At 35.2% G+C, this 17,826-nt stretch overlaps 1 protein-coding gene and 1 non-coding gene across 3 annotated transcripts in view; one reads left to right on the top strand and one right to left on the bottom strand.

Annotated features, from left to right (window-relative positions):
- Positions 1-11,188, bottom strand: part of LOC138692709 (uncharacterized) — a 31,240-nt gene extending 20,052 nt beyond the window's left edge. For both annotated transcript variants that reach the window (XM_069815868.1, XM_069815866.1), the window contains exons 1-2: positions 11,013-11,188; positions 6,194-6,426 (exon numbers count right to left, since the gene is read on the bottom strand). In XM_069815868.1, the coding sequence (XP_069671969.1) occupies positions 6,194-6,398 (205 nt within the window). In that variant the 5' untranslated portion in view covers positions 6,399-6,426; positions 11,013-11,188. The remainder of the gene's footprint in view (positions 1-6,193; positions 6,427-11,012) is intronic.
- A 3,083-nt stretch (positions 11,189-14,271) lies between these two features.
- TRNAT-CGU (transfer RNA threonine (anticodon CGU)) lies at positions 14,272-14,342 on the top strand. Its single transcript has one exon. It is a non-coding gene; the product is annotated as a tRNA-Thr (tRNA).
- The last annotated feature ends 3,484 nt before the right edge of the window (positions 14,343-17,826 follow it).

Below are 17,826 nucleotides of genomic sequence, written 5' to 3' on the forward strand. Positions count from 1 at the left end.
ATAAAACATTCCAGTCCAGTTGTACCCAATATGGCGGCAGAGTGTTACATTAGTGTGTATGTGATTGTCCACCGCCTTGGAGTAACGGTTAGCTTTCCTGACCGTGAAATGAGAGGGCTCGGGTTAAAATCCTGGTTGGGACAAGATATCTGGTTGGGAATCCCTGCGGTGGCTGAGTGGTCAGACCTCCAACCTGTCACGCAGGCGGCCCGGGTTCGAATCCCGGTCAGGTCTGGGATTTTTCATTGAAAAATTCATAGTGACACTTGTGGCGGACAAGGTCGCAGTTGGGATTTTTATCGGAGTTCTTCCGTTTTTCCCCATATTAGTCATCTACATCATTCCGTCATCCATTTCGTCATCACTCCATAACATTCCCCGATCGCACAGAGGGAGCTGGCCTAGGGACGAGTGGGGTTGCCTGCTCGAAACCTGGGTACGCAGCGAACCTTAGTTAGTCAGCCAGTGTGGATTTAGGAATGCGCCTAGCTTGAGGGTTAGCGCAATAGATCGTAACAGGTCGCAGAGCTGGGCCATAGTGCCCCTCTCTCGTAAATTCCATTCCATTCCAAACCTGGTTGGGATTTTTTTTCCGAAGTTTTTCCTCAACCATTTTCGAAACAAATGCCGGGCAACTATCGGCGTTGGACTTCGGACTAATTTCGCCTTCATTAGTATAATTTCATTAATCATTTTAATAGTTACAGGTTGACCAGGAGGACATGGCGGACGTGATTCCAGGATCTGACTACAGAGGCATCTGTCTGCGGGAGATGCACATATCCAGAGAAGCCGCAGAGACTTCAATAAGCGAATTGCGGGTGACCAGGAGAATGTAGCTCTCTAGAATAGTTGGCGCCTTGGTGAGTCATGGAATCGACGGCGGCATGGACTTCTGGTTGACGATGCAGCAGATTCAGGCACATGAATTGCGAACAGCTGCCTTCGATCTGAGGGGGCTGCAAAATAACATCACAGGCAGCGGAGGAACGGTCTCCAGTCAGAACTGGATGCTGTGGCTGAATCGATACCATGGCACCATGCAGTGAATCATGCGCTTGAAGAGCGATCCTAAATGGACTTCAACAATCATTTCAACATACGGGGGTTGCCTAAGGCTACAGTGCTTGCTTGCGAGCCCTCCTCCGGAGAAAAGAATGTGTGTGATTAGTTGATTCATTAGTGTTACAATCAGAGGTAGGAAGTTGGTACTAAAACTATTAAGTTGTGTGAGCTTGGACTATAACTCTACCGAATGAAAAGTAATAGCGAAGCTCTCAGTGTCAGTGAACCAGAATGACAAACATGTACAGCCGAGTGGTAACCAAACATTGTGCTTCGATCGTCCACAGCATTAGAACAAGAAAATAATAAACGAATAATATAGAAAAACAATAATTTGTAATTATAAAGTTCATAAATCCTAAACTAAAATAATTTACCCATTCATAAAATACAAAGTATACAATTATGATTCTAGCCTCACTACAACAAACAACAATGAACATTTTTATTTTATCAAAAGAAATACTCCTTTTATGTTTAAAAAAAAACAATATTTGTACTCTGAAAATATAGGCTACGTTCTACGACACAAGATGTTACTGGAGCAAACCTGCAATATGATACAGTATATCTTAATATCATCAGGTGAACAACTACTTTGTGTATCTAATAATGTATGTGGCAATAAAATTGTTTTCAAAAAAAATTTTCATTTCTATTGTAATGACAGCTAGGAAGTTCTTATCGTAATTCCGATGTTGAACTTGGACTGTAATGCAACCGAATGCATAGCAGCACGAGACGTCAACATTTAACGAGAATAATTCGGGGAAAAAATAAACGTGTTACACATTCCTGTGTGCAGAATTAATAACAGGTGAGTTTAGTTTTTTTGGAATCATGTATAATATTAACATGACGTAAATAATACAATAATAACAGAATAGCTCACTTTGTTCGGAATCTAAAATATTGATATACAGTAAATTAACAATATCCTTCGAACTATTCACGACTGTACACAGCTCCACAGAATGCCACTATGCGTTGTTTATGTGAAAATACTGTGTATCATCTGCAGGGAGCGGGAGCAGAGCGAGGCGCGGATGACATCTATACTCCTCGCTGTACTCAACTGAAATCTGTTTTGGTACGAACTTTTGGTTTTAATAAATGAGAACAATTTTAGAGTCGTCCACTTCCAAAACTTCTTATGGACATTATTCTTAAAAACTGAGTCACATAAGAGATGAAAATGAATGAGACTCCTTTATTAATATTTTTTGCTCCAAGTAATGTTTTAAATTCTATATGTAAAATTGTTAATAATTTATTTCATAAAATATAATGTCGTGATGGGATTAATCAAAAGCATACTGGAATAATAAATAGTCTTAATATAGTAATAATTCAATTTAATGATAAATTTATTATACTTGATGATGGATCAAATACTGAAAGTGCCATATTTTATGCGTGGAATTCGTCTATGCAATTATGTCATTCCTAAATCCCCTAAAAGTGGTCGAAAATAAACGTTAAATATCGCGTTGAATCACAAAATCCCCTATGTCCATGAACCTTATAGAAACAAAACCCTCTATGTTTATAACATTATTTCACTTACAAAACCTCGTATGTTCAATATATAAGCTTAATGATTACGTTTTCTTTCCAAAAACAAACCCCATATCCATATATTTAAATTCATACAGACATGTCACGTCAGGTACTGATTAATTCTTTTACTTTATAACAAAAGAAAGTCACTACTGTCGAAACAGAAACATAACTAGGCAATACTGAAGCAATGAATTGTCAATGTCACAACTGCATGAAATGTATAACGACAAGCAGCACGACAGTTGAAAGTTGCATATGAACATTTGCGTAATATTGTCATCACTGACTACAATATTAGTTTTGCCTCTGTGGCAGCTAATGCATGCTCAACATGTCTATGTCTAAAAGATCAAATTAAGAAATCAAGAAGTCACAAAGTAAAAGAAGTCCAGTTAAAACTGAAAGTTCACAAGATTACACAAATTGTTCACTATCTATATATATAATTTGAACTGGTAATGGAAATTACGGGAAAACGGCTGAACGGATTTTAATAAATGGCCCCTCATTTTGAAGCTTAGAACCCAAAGTTTTTCGGAAAAGTAGTAGTTTTCAGTGAAATGTCAATTTTCCTACATCATTTTCCTATTTTCCAAAATCCATCTGTTGTCAATTTTGAGAACTAATTTTATCGAATCACGGCCGACTTGATTGAATTTCAGAACAAAACACACACTACAATAAACAATAGGCTATTACACGAAGGCCATGACCTGCAGGATTGCCGACATATTTAGAGCTCAATTCAATTTGTTATTAAAAACTGATTCTGCAGTATATAATAATTTTCTGAGTACAGCTGTGTATTGGATATTCAAATCTACGAAACTTGAGGCGGTTTGATGACATTATTATCATTAGAAATTAAATATTATTATAGTTAATATCATGATGTATCTATTTTTCATTAATTGTACATAATATTGATGCTATATTGATGACATGAAAGTGAAACGTTTTGAGGTTATGTAAGTAAATGTAGAGAATATCTTAATTTAGATCTTTATTTCTATAATTTACTGAGTGGCTGCTATATATAACTACAAAACTTAAGATAATAATATTGTTATTAAAAATCAAATACTCGTATTTTTATACTTATTAGCCCAGTGGGGTTGGGTCTTTTTCATATACTTAATGGCGGTGTAGTGTAGATATTGATATGTGTCGTTGTCTTCAGTATTGGCTCGAGAGAGCGCAAAAATTACAGTTCCTAAGGAAAGATCAAAAGGTATTACTTACTGATAAAATAAGAGGCCTAGAAAATTTTGTAGTCTCCAGATCATTTCAGCAAGATCTCCTCTTAGTAGGATAAAATGATTTTACGCTCTACATTTCAAGTTCTACATGCAGCAGCTATACGAAAATGCTATTGTTCGAAAGCTTAGCAAACCTGACATTTTTTTAACTTTTGCCTACAATCCACAATGACCTGAAATAGCTACTGCTATCGTCCTGACATTGATACTTGCGTTTTCGCGTTGAAACTCAAAAACTGAAGTTGGATAGGTTCAAGAAAAAGTATTTGGCCTAAAAAGAATCCATTCAGAGGGAGTATGTTTCATTATTATGGAATCAAATAACTATCAAAAAGACAAGTATTCTTCATTGAAAATAAATCTGAAAAATATTTATTTGAACGTCTAACGAACTTAGTTTGCAGCAGCATTTGCTGCACAAGCCACTAGTCATCTATATATTAACACGTAAATTTTTGTTTTAATGTACAAATCTAATCCATATTTTGCCCGTTTCATTTCCCTTTATCTTTTATGTTTGTTAATTCCGGATCCCAGTGGTCAACCTCACTTGAGGACGGATGATTTTAAATCTTAGTAGTAAACTATTACGAAAGAATGAGGAAGGTATTAAAACATTAAGCTTTGACTGTTTTGACTGTCAAAACAACTTAATCCTACCTAAACTTCGAGATAAGTACACGTCAACTGTATTTGTATAATTTCACGATTTGTGAAGGAAGTTCCCAATCTGTATAGAACGAACACAATACATTTGCGTATGTTACACACAATTTGTCACGGATGTTATAGATGAGTTAATGTCTTTCATTTTTCCAGTTTCAAAACAACTGTGACATTAATTGCTATTAACCCAAACTACTGAAAATAAGTGGTAGAAATAATATAGCACAGAGTAAAAAGTTCCTGAATCTTGGAGTTCTGGAATTAACAGCATTCAACAATAGCTCCGTGAAAAACATACATTAACAGCTGATCTATCTATCAGTAAGCCTAGATCATACTGTATATACCCAGATAGGTCGGCCTTTATAGGCTTTGAGTTAACAACTTGTCAGGTTTACTACGCTGCCATCTAGTTATTACATACGAAGTCACGTCATAATTCCCATTTGAATTGCATTAGCGACTGTACTGTCATCTCGTATTCGTTTACGGTGACGGGTGGCGATCCTGGCGGTTGTTCTCTTCAAAGTGCTGCCGATTTTAATATAGCGATGAGTTATCTGTTACATATATGATCTAGGCAGTAAGTTTCGCAAACTTTAGGGAAACAAAACAATACCTATTATGCAGACAACACCACTTAGATCCAATTCCCATAAAACATTTTCCTTTTAAAAATAAAAACTTTAGAATATTTAAATTTAGAGCCTTATCTGTGTCATACACTAATACTTACTTACTGGCTTTAAAGGAACCCGGAGGTTCATTGCCGCCCTCACATAAACCCGCCATTGGTCCCTATCCTGAGCAAGATTAATCCATTCTCTATCATCATATCCCACCTCCCTCAAATCCATTTTTATATTATCTTCCCACCTACGTCTCGGCCTCCCTAGAGGCCTTTTTCCCTCCGGCCTCCCAACTAACACTCTATATGCATTTCTGGATTCGCCCATACGTGCTACATGCCCTGCCCATCTCAAACGTCTGGATTTAATGTTCCTAATTATGTCAGGTGAAGAATACAATGCGTGCAGTTCTGTGTTGTGTAACTTCCTCCATTCTCCTGTAACTTCATCCCTCTTAGCCCCAAATATTTTCCTGAGAACCTTATTCTCAAACACCCTTAACCTATGTTCCTCTCTCAACGTGAGAGTCCAAGTTTCATAACCATAAAGAACAACCGGTAATATAATTGTCTTATTTGAAGGATTCGTAACAAGCTGTTTTTTACGGTGATGGGTTGTTAGCCCTTCGCCCAATCCTCAAGCTGGAGGACCACCCCTCATCGGCTGTCCGCGACTGCTTATTCAATATATTCACAGCTACCCTCCATATCTGGAGGCCGTCTCCTCGATCCGCAACCTGAGGGTCATACACTAATAGTGATAATAAATAAATATTTTTGAAAAATACTTTTTCATTGGAATTCCCAGTTTGTCCGGAATGGCTGTATATTGAAAATATGATATATTTAGGCCTATAAAAATGTAAACAACAGTTACAAGCAACATAAAACCTTGTTTAAAACGCTTAAAAACTGACAACTTCTCTAGATTATTTATCAGCAGATGGCGCATAAGAAAATCAAAATGCATCAATATGAAATTCAGGAACTTAGTTATCAAATTTTCTCTTACCTTCCTTTGTTGTTATTTCTGGTGTTCCTCCTGGTGGTAATGGTCCTTGTGTTGGTACTACCGCTGGTGGCATTGGTGGTACTTCTGGTGATGCTGCTGGATCCGGCGGAATTTGCCGTGCTTCTGGCGGCTTCGAAACTTGGCAGCATCCTCGGTGAAAGACACTCATTAAAACGAGTATAATCAAGATACTCCGACGACTCATTTTACTTCTGGCAACAGGAGTTCAGTATCTAGAGAAAGAATACCTCACGTAACTTAGTTCCTTGATTAGAAATATTAAAAGGCATAGCTACAATGTGTGGACAAATTATTTACCTGATTATGAAATGTAATTAAATGACTATTTGCGAGCCACCGGCGTAGCTTGTCGGCTAAGGCGCTTGCCTACCGATCCGGAGTTGCGTTCGGGCGCGGGTTCGATTCCCGCTTGAGCTGATTACCTGGTTGGGTTTTTTCCGAGGTTTTCCCCAAACCATAAGGCAAATGTCTGGTAATCTATGGCGAATCCTCGGCCTCATCTTGCCAAATACCATCTCGCGATCACTAATTCCATCGACGCTAAATAACCTCGTAGTTGATACACGTCGTTAAATAACCAAGTAAAAAAAAATACTATTTGTGATGGCAACAAAAAAGATGTTAGTTACAATCAATACAGCAACTCAAAATATTTTATTCAACAACTAACGTTCATAAAATTTCTACCTGAACGCCGCCGGTAAAATAATAATAATAATAATAATAATAATAATAATAATAATAATAATAATAATAATGTCATTATTTAGCAAATCGATGAGCCAGTTCTAAAGGGAAACAACTCATAAATGCAAAGTTTTGATTTATAGTTTCATCATAACGAATAGAAAGAAGAAGTAGTGGTCGCACTCTGTTAATTCAAACAGCCGATACCACGCGGCGCTAGTGCAGAGTTCGCTCAGTCTATTCCTTGTGTAAGTACGTAAATACATTTAACGTAAGTTGCACTGTTTACCTTTCGCTCCATATACGTACGTAACTGGCATTGTACTTACAACATTAAGACTATTTGAAAGAAAAACACATTCATATACATCACACTGTAAAACAAATAATAGTTTAATATGTAAAACTTAACTTAGGGCTGCTTTTAGGCATGCAATATGTACTCACCAACAGTTACTTGTCCGACACTTTGGAGAATTTACGAGATGATTTGGCGGCTCTCGAAGCTTGGAGTTCTCGTCGGATTTGTTTCGTCCGGAAGAAGAACCGACATTTCATATAGTGAAAAATTAGTTTCGGTATGATATCCATGGCATGATCCAAGCAGCATCCTGTTCCCGGTGGCTGAATTACAATTGAGGTAATACAGTCTATGCACTCGTGAAATATGTCGCCCCACATTCCATCGTTCAATTTTTCTTTTATTGTCTGTTCTGTTTGCATAAGCAAATGAAACACGCACGCCCTACAACCCGGAACAAAACACGAAGGCATTGCTTCAAATATAACACGACAAAAACATAATAATCTCGTCCTTTAATAAATAAATCGTGAGAGCTACTCACTTGTCACTCGTGTACGAATAATTGCAGATTAGTGTATTGGCACTTAAAGTATTTAACGCACTTAATTACACTAAAAAAGCAAACGAAATGAACGAACACTCTACTGCTTCTTTTATTGATATTCGCTTCCAACTGAGCAATACCGATCGCAGCGCCACTAATTCTCTTGGTCACCGTCGACAATGCTGAACAGATAGGAGTGCGCACACTTCTTCTTTCTATTCGTTATGGTTTCATATTGCAGTGAAAAATCCAATTAATATCATTATAATTGCAACTTACAGTATATAATAAGAAACATCATTAACAGAATTTGAAGTAATTTCAATGGTCCTTGGAATTTTCACAGCAAGATGAAACTTTAAAATGCAGTTGCCTCAAAATTGTGCATTTTGAGTTGTTTCACTTTTGAACTGGCCCGTCGCTATCTTATCTTTATGTTGAGAGTTGTTTTCTAAATAGTTCAGTAATAAATCAATTTCCAGTATGCCTATTACACCAAGGGAAAAAAAAGTAAATTAGGAAAACAATCTGAATGAAAAATATTGTGCTATTTTCAGCCATTTTACTTCTTTAAGTTATGTCAGCTTTAATACGTTGTAATTGTTGTCATAAATTTTCAAATACTCGCTATAACTTTCATTTCATGAAAGTAGAAGCTTCTTTAACAGGCAAACGATGTTGTCAACATAATATAAAATAACTGATAGTTGTATTTGTCAGTACAGAAATTCGAAATAAAGTTAGCAAAAGAACTAGAAATTCACTATAGTCCACTAGCATATGCAGTAATGGGGGGGGGGGGAGAATAGATTTCACAATTATGGTACAAAGAAGATCCGGATTATATACAGACGTGGACAAATTATTAGCAAAATTGGAGATTTTTATTATATATTTTTACAAACTATGATTCTTCAATTTAGACTACAGTTGACATCTTTGGGTATTTCCAAATTATTAGGAAAATCGAAGATTTTTATTTTATATTTTTACAAAATTTCACTCTTCAATTTAGACAATTGATATTTTCGCATATTTACAAATTATTAGCAAAAGTGAAGATTTTTTAAATAAATTTTTTACAAAATTCGACTCTTCAATTTGGGCTACAGGTGACATTTTGGATATTTGCAAATTATTAGCAAAACTGAAGATTTTTATTATATATTTTTTACAAAATTTTACTCTTAACTTTAGACTGCAGTTGACATTTTTGCATAATATTTACAAATAATTAGGAAAATTGAAGATTTTATTATATACTTTTTTTATAAAATTTGACTCTTCAATTTAGAATAGCCTACATTTGAAATTTTTGCATATTTCTATGTACTGTAATGATAGAAATAAGCAAAATTGTCAACTGTAGTCTAAATTGAATAGTCAAATTTTGTAAATAGAATTAATCATAAAAATCGTCAATTTTGTTAATAATTTGCCCACGTCTGTACATTGCTTTCGACCCTGCGACTCGTCTCGTGTCCCGCAGAGTCCGAAGTTTTCATGTCAACATTGGCAGTGGCAACCTCACGCATGGTAAGCTTAAACGGGCAGTACCTACATTATTATTATTATTATTATTATTATTATTATTATTATTATTATTATTATTAACTGAAATGTTAAGCACAGCAAAATCAGCATTGCAAACAATACTTAGCTATTTGTTTAAATAAATGCCTATTTCAATCGGCTAATTAAAACTATTAGTTAGCAGACCTCAGTAAACTTACAAGCAAACATTCTGATGGGGGGCAGATAAAAAATTTATTTTTTTTTCTTCCACCATGTTAATAATGTCAAAAGAAGTGTTTATACAAATTTTGGTCACTCGACCGCAATTACGACGCAGTTCAGAAAGTGATTTTCCCTGGGGCCGTTTACAGAAAAAGAAAGTACAATTGCATGGAAAGATTTATTGAAACAGATACAGCAATTGTTGCGTTATTTGTCAACATATCCTCCACTGGAGTTGAGACATTTGTCATACCATGGGATCAATTTTTGTATCCTTGTGTCGTAGAAATCAGCCGCCTGAGATCGGAACCAGCGTTTGACAGCCGTCTGTACTTCTCTGTCGATCCCATACCATGACAAATGTCTCAATTCCGGTGGGGAATATGTTAAAAAATAGTTCAACAATTGCTGTGTCTGTTCCAATAAATTTTTCCAATGAAATTGTGTTTTCGTTCTGTTAACTACCCCTGAAGAACTTATGTTTTACGGCCCTCGTAATTGCTGTCGAGTGGCTAAAATTTGTATAAGCACTTCTTTTGACATTATTAACATGGATAAAGAAACAAATTGAACTTTTTTAACTGCCCCCATCAGAATGTCTGCTGTTAGAAGTAGTTCACTACCTCCATCTTGAATCTTATATACAGAGTGAACCGTAAGTACAAGGGGTTATTCTTTGAGATATTTCAAACAAAAAATGTTAAATACAATTTTACTCGTTTTTGCTTCCTTACCGATATAAAAATTGTATTATATGAAATATTTCATAGCGTGTTTTGGGAATGCAATTAATTGAATTCCCAAAATGTTCAGTCAATTCAAGAGAGCAGTGTATTTTGATAAAAAATTATTGAAAGAATTGTAGCTTTTTATTTTAAATACGCAGAAATTTTATCTGAACAAATGTAAGATTTTAAAATTCTTTTTCAGAACGAAAAGTTACATTCGTTCGGATCAAATTTGTACACATTAAAAGACAAAACTAAAATTCTTTTAATCATTTACTATCATAATACACTGCCCTTAAATTGACTGAGCATGTTGGGAATTTATTCTATCAATAGTACCCAAAACACGCTATGAAATTTTCAAAAGTTATATATATATATATATATATATATATATATATATATATATATATATATAGAATCACGTGATGAACATTGCAGTTTTAATGTCTTTTAAAGGAAACATGAAAAAGTAATGTGGTCTCTCTCAGATTTACTGGATAATTCGTTCGAAGTATTTCATTCTTATGCAACGCACAAAAATATCTCAATTTGGTTATAAATAATTATGAATTACGAATCAGATCTTTAAATGTATAAATTACATCACCTGCTGAATGTTGGTTTGAACTTATATAGCACTGAAATAGCGCTATCGTAAAATAGTTTCCATTTGTCTTTCATTGTGCAATTAAAAGTATTTTATAGTTTTGAATAATCAAGAAAGGTTTATTATTTATGCATGAGTGCAATTCGTAGTTACAACAAAATAGTCATATGAACGAAATTGAAACTTACCGGACAGAAAGAATATCTCGGTGTAATAGTTTCGATTTTAACTACGATATTTGTTTCTGTGTATTTCTTCACGATTAAGTGATATTATTATATCTAGTAAAACACAATTCTGTAGCAAACTGAAGAAAATTTATATCTTATCAAGTTCAATTCCACAAATCTTGCTGGATTTCATTGTTAAGATAATCGTTATTTACATTCCTAGATCTTCATTTTTTATAGTATAAATTTAAAGGGTTGCAGAGTTCACAGGATCCAAACATCGCCTACCTTGTTGCATAATCCAGTAAGCACTTACAACGGCATTGCTTCTAGTAAATGCGTGGAGGATTACTCTTACCCCACTAGTAAATGCAAGTTAACAGGTAATTCTTATTCCTCAGTGATAAATTAGTTGTAATAATAGTTTCTAGCCCATGTACTGGGTTTTTGCCGGAAGGGAGAATTACTAAGAATTGACCGTCATAATAAAATTCGCTCCATGATTGTCAATGAACTTCGCCGGGCTGATAAGTATGAGGTGTACGAGGAAATTGGGTGTCTTTCTGCTGACGGTTGAACTCGAAGAGCAGATATCATTATTATAGACCAAAAAAAAAAAAATTGTGGACTCATTCTCGATCCCATAGTCCGTTTTGAAAACAGCGAGGAGCAACCTAGAGAAGTCTGCAAAGAAAAAAGGGCAATTTATCTGCCATGATGCAGCGATTTGGGGACCAAATATAACATCAAGACATGGGACGTTATAGGAATTATGATTGGGGCTCGAGGCACAATCCCACGGGAGTCCTTAGAAGTCTTCCGAAAATTAAAAGTTCCTGACAGCACATTACATGATATCCTCCACTGCACTGAAGTCATCGATTAGCATAATTAATAATCACTTATATTCTTTATAAAATGTAATTTTTACTTTATTGGGTTATTTTACGACGCTGTATCAACATCTAGGTTATTTAGCGTCTGAATGATATGAAGGTGACAATGCCGGTGAAATGAGTCCGGGGTCCAACACCGAAAATTACCCAGCATTTGCTTGTATTGGGTTGAGGGAACACCCCGGAAAAAACCGCAACCAGGTAACTTGCCCCGACCGGGATTCGAACCCGGGCCACCTGGTTTCGCAGCCAGACGCGCTGACCGTTACTCCACAGGTGTGGACATAAAATGTAATTTGTCTTGTAGCCTAAATCGTTTGTTGCATTTCCAATAAATTTCTCAATGATAGCCTACCTGACTAGGGTTTCTATTAAAGAAAAAATTGAATTAAATATAAATATTCATTTAGAATTGATTAGGAGGCCGATTATTAAACCCTGGTTGGGACGGCTATCAACTATCTATTAGGCCTATTATATGTAAGCTATTATCTTTCCTGTCATTTTTTTTCGTCCCCTACATTTCTCTTTTGTGGTTAATTTCAGTTTTTTTTTTTTTCCCCACTGTGTGTGTTAGTTATGTTTTGTCCTATGAGGCAGTCCCGTTATTGAGAAAGCCGAAAGAGTGTCTTTCTAATTATATTATAATACACTATATTATAAAAGTATGTACAAAATTTGTTTAATATCTATTTACAATATATGGGCATATGGTTTTACTTGTCATAAGAGATTGTTTTCGGTCCCATCAAATCATTACATATTTCATTTGTTAATGGAATCAGAGATCTTGCAACGTCTCAAGTCTCATTATAAACTAACATTTTATTATTAGAGGTATTTTGTCTTGCGTTGATTTCTTTCTTTAGAACCGAAAATTTGTATTTGTTTTAATAAAGAAGAAATGCGAAAACCGTGCATAGGTTGTTGATTAGTGCTAAGTTCAGTACTGTTTTCGGACACTCGAGGGCATTTCACATGTACGAATATGATATCTTGGTTGACACTGTGCAAAATGGCCGAGTTTGCCAATGTAAAATATCAAAAAATATAGTACATGGCCAACCATATTATTTTGTTAGTCGTTTGTGTCTTTATTTGTAGATTTTTTCAATATGGCTTCCTAAAGGGGACATTCCACTAAAAATTATAACTTCCTTCCTGATCATTTTTTTCCAACCAAATTTTGAGAGCATGTTTGCTATGTAAAGGACTAACAAAATCAAAAAATTCTGAATTCCCAAATGTTTTTGGCTTTTGATTTTTTATTTTTTTTTCTATTCTTTTTATAAATATTGTATTTTCAAACCTAAGTTTTTAGTAGATCTCAATTTTTAGGCTTAATTTTTTTATTACATTCTCAAGACATGCAGAAACATTTCTATGTTTTCATTTTATGAAATATCTCATTTATTCACTTTCATTTTTTTTTATTTTAAAAAATATGTTATTTTTCCAATAATTCATGAAAAAAAATTAATATAACAAACTAGCAGTATTTCTCACAAAATAAATGCATAGAAACATGCGGCTATCTCATAAATACTTGTAGTAAAAAATTCATCCAGATTGATTAATATTTGGTATAAAAAAAGTTGGTGTTGAATCAAGAAAAATAAACTTACCGAAAAATGATTTGAAACTAAAATGAATAAGTTATTTAATGTAAATTAAAATTCTCCTCCGCTACATTCATCTAGTAACTTGAGGGAGCCAACTTTAGAACAAGAAGTTACTAGCTTTATAATCAGAAATTTGTAAAAAAAATAAATTCTTTGATGACAAAATAATTTTGAGAGTTCTTTAAATGCCATGCCTCCTTGCAGCCTTAATTTTAAAAAAATTAAACATGTTTGTAGTCAGAATTTGAACTAAATCCCTTTGGAGGTATGAAAACATACATTCTAATACCCAATAAAAATTTTTTGCAAAATGTTCATGATTTTCAGTGGAGTCTCGCCTTCATGTTTGTTTCACCTCTAGTGACTTTCAAACAAAAATGTGTCCCCATTTCTGAACTAGGGGAAATCATAATCAATCACGGAAAACCTAGATTTAGTTGATACGTCTTTGTTCTGATAAGAATTCATTTAGTGACATTAAATGAGTATAATTTAGTACTATTTATTGCAAATATGACCCCATGTATGGGGTTTGCCAATTGATACATTAGTTCACAATGAAGTAATACTAAAAAAATAGGCTTGATATAAACGAAAAATAACTTGTTATGGATTTTTTACTAATTTATCCAACAGAATAATATCTGTAATATTTACAATTAATATTTGAGGAGAAAAATTTGCTCCGGCACCGGGGATCGAAGGTCACAAAGGGAAACATTGAAGGAGGAAGTTTCGATCCGGTGCTGTGGATTGAATTCGGCGTAGCTCAGTGGTCAGAGCGCTTGGCACGTAGACCAAGGACCCGGGTTCGATCCCCGGCGCCAGAGCGAATTTTTCTCCTCAAATATTAATTGAAAAATAACTTGCTTTATATACTCTTGTTACTACATAAATGGTTCCGAAATATCAAGATAGTAATTTATAGTCATATATATAATTTATTTCAAGAAATAGTCTGTCCAGGCATCCTGGGTTGCCAAAAACACAGAATAACACACATATAAGAATAGTAATGATTACAGTAAGATAGATGAGTCAAATTGAAATGTGAACTAGGAGCTTAAGTTTAAGAAATAATAAATTTGTACATATATATGTAACAATCACACACTAACGAATAGAAAAGGGGGAGGGGATTATGATATTCCGTATAAATGATTTTTCAGAATTGCCACAGATCCTTTAATGGTTGAAGTAATTATTTTTGGAATGATGTCATGGGTTCCAAATGTTTTGATAGTGTGTACAGTTGATCGTGGGATGGTGCCCCTCGCTCCGATCATTAAACCATGTACTTCCCAGGTGCCTTCCATCTGATATTTTTCTCGAAAATACGGAATAGTAGGCTCATAAATTTGTTGTTTTTCTTTGTTGACTTCGGATGGTTGGGTCTGGCTCATCTCATATCTAACATCTTGGAGCTTCTGAAGCTTAATACTTTTCTATCCACTGATGAAAAATTTATAAATGGTGCCTCTTGCTCCTAAAAAGAGGCCAGTCACTTCAATGTTACGAATTTTATAACAATTCTGAAAATAAGAACCGGCAGATTAATAAATTTTCTTATTTTCGGAGTCCACCTCAACTGGTTGATGTGATGAAACCTCACCCCAGTAGGATCTATAATTTCCACTGTATTTTTCCTCCTATTAATCACAATAATATCTATTCTGTGGTTATTGTCATTCTCGGCCATACAACGGACCTCTAGGCTTGTGGTTCGAAGGGCATGGTGAATCATGTTCTTATAATACTGTGCTATTTGATCATCTCAGTAACTCTTTCTGGGGGCAGATTCCTAATGTATGAGGTAAAGTTTTGCTTATGGAGCGATCTGGAAGAGAATGCACTGATGTCACTATTGCTGTCATCTTCAGCATGTCACAGTTTCCCCCCATCCCCCCAGGACCCAAGAGTTGGCAGATGGAACTTATGCAAACAGACATTAGTACATTATGCAACGAGCCTATAATGGTAGTAATTAAGACGCGAGTATGTTTATGAAACGAGCACAAGCGAGTTTCATAATTTTCATATGAGCGTCTTAATTACCATTATAGGGAAGTTTCATACGACTTTTTCTGCTCGACCATATTTCTAACTTGAAATTATTCGTAAGTATTCATATTATTCTTATCTGACTGGGGAGTGGAAGTGACCTTGTGCAATATCTCGTAAATTGTGAGATGTGCGCAGACGCGAAAGTATTGATTTTTTCCGAGGAACAAATGTCATTGACCTTGATATAATCTAGAGAGTAAAATGAACATTAATCTTGATATAACCTGGAAATTGATTTAGACATTGAAAAACGAGATGACAAATTGAATTTATTTGAATATTATTTACAATTAATCTAATTATTATAGTATTATAGTAACCTTCTGCGACAGTATTGATTTCCAGCCTCCGTGATGTTTCACTAGTTGTCTTTCGATTGCATATCCGAGAATAATCGATACTTGCACTTTCATATTGCCTTCTGATTGGTGGAAAACCTGAACTTTAATGAATAGGTGTACTTTAATGAGGTTCATTAAAGGGCTGCTACCAGGTGTATAATTATTACATAGTCATTGGGCATAGTCGAGCATAAATGTCTTTTCCTTTTTGGGATGTGCACACCAGGTTTCAAGTAGTTCAAGTTGCTCAACAGGTCGTGTGTGTAACCTGCATCTATCTTAGATTGACCAAGTAAGCAACTTTTACAGAATCATAGTTTCTTACGTCGGCATATGGATTTCCAAGGTCTCAAGCTTCGAGTTAATGTTGATTTTTCTTACCCTCACCATGATCTAGATATGCGAGGGATCTAAAATGTAGTCCACTGATTCTTCCTTCTCTACATATCCACCTCCTATGGTTACACATCTCTGGAACAGTCCTTTAATACCATCTGCGTAAAAATCGGCAGATTTGGAGGCAAACCAGGTCTCAACTTCATTAATTACTGTCTCATAATTTGAGAATTTTCTTTCCTGTAAACATTTTTTCATATCTGGAAACAGAAATAGGGTGCCAGGTCAGATGAGTATGGTGAATGGGGTAGGACTCAAAGCCACAAAATTGCGAACAAAAGTGACAGTATCTGCAGCTCAGTGTCTGGGTGCATTGTCAGCTAGCAGGAACACACCTTTTGACAGCAAACCTCGTCTTTTTTCTTTCATAGCATCCCATAGCTTTGTAGTAAGTTCCTGTAGAATGCTCCTGTAATTGCAGACCCCTTTTTTTAAGTAACTGTCAATATTATACTTTTGCAATTCCCAAAACACTAACAACATGACCTTCATTTTTATTTACTTTTTTTTTTTATTGGGTTATTTTACGACGCTGTATCAACATGTAGTTATTTAGCGTCTGAATGATATGAAGGTGATAATGCCGGTGAAATGAGTCTGAGGTCCAGCACCGAAAGTTACCCAGCATTTGCTCGTATTGGGTTCAGGGAAAACCCCAGAAAAAACCTCAACCAGGTAACTTGCCCGAACCGGGATTCGAACCCGGGCGACCTGGTTTCGCAGCCAGACACGCTGACCGTTACTCCACAGGTGTGGCCGACAACATGACCTTGTTGGATGACTTGCACTTTAGCCTTTTTTTGAGGGCGGGTGATGAGGGATGTATCCGTGTTTTACTCATTTCTTTAGTTTCAGGATCATATAGATATACCCAGCTTTCATCCATGGTCACTAATCTGTTTAAAGTCCTCCTCATCTTTGTGGTACAGGTGCAAAATGCATTGTGTACAATCCACTCAGTACTCAACTTTGTCCATCATGAAGCTCTTCCAATTCTCTTCAACCTACATCAATAACACTTGGCATGAGAGAAGAATCCAAAAAGGATAGCTGCCCTTGAAAAAGGGGTACCGAGTGCTAACAGCAACTAAATTAATTGTAGATCAACAATATTCTATTTTACATTTAAATGTTATTTTTATTTTAGCCTATTTTAATTTAATTTATTTTTGGGGGACAGCTATCCTCGACATGAATAATTTATTTTTCATATATAGAGCTGTACAAATGGTTATTTACAATTAACAAGGAATGTCTTAAAACATTAATGGCTATATCTTGAAGTTCCAAAAGATTGATATGGAAACGATGAAAGAAATTGATACAAAATCTTGATATAGTGCCCCTTGCACCAAAGAGCAAGCCAATTACTTCCCAGTGACAAACGGCTATGCGGTATTTCTCTTCCAGATAAGGAAAGCAGGGTTCATAATGTCTTTTCTTTTCCAGATCTACTTCTTGTGGTTGGAATTCGGCACCCTCAAATCTTATAGTGGGATCGATTATGAAGCCA

This window comes from Periplaneta americana, chromosome 17 (assembly GCF_040183065.1).
Source record: "Periplaneta americana isolate PAMFEO1 chromosome 17, P.americana_PAMFEO1_priV1, whole genome shotgun sequence".
Taxonomy (NCBI): Eukaryota; Metazoa; Arthropoda; class Insecta; order Blattodea; family Blattidae; genus Periplaneta; species Periplaneta americana.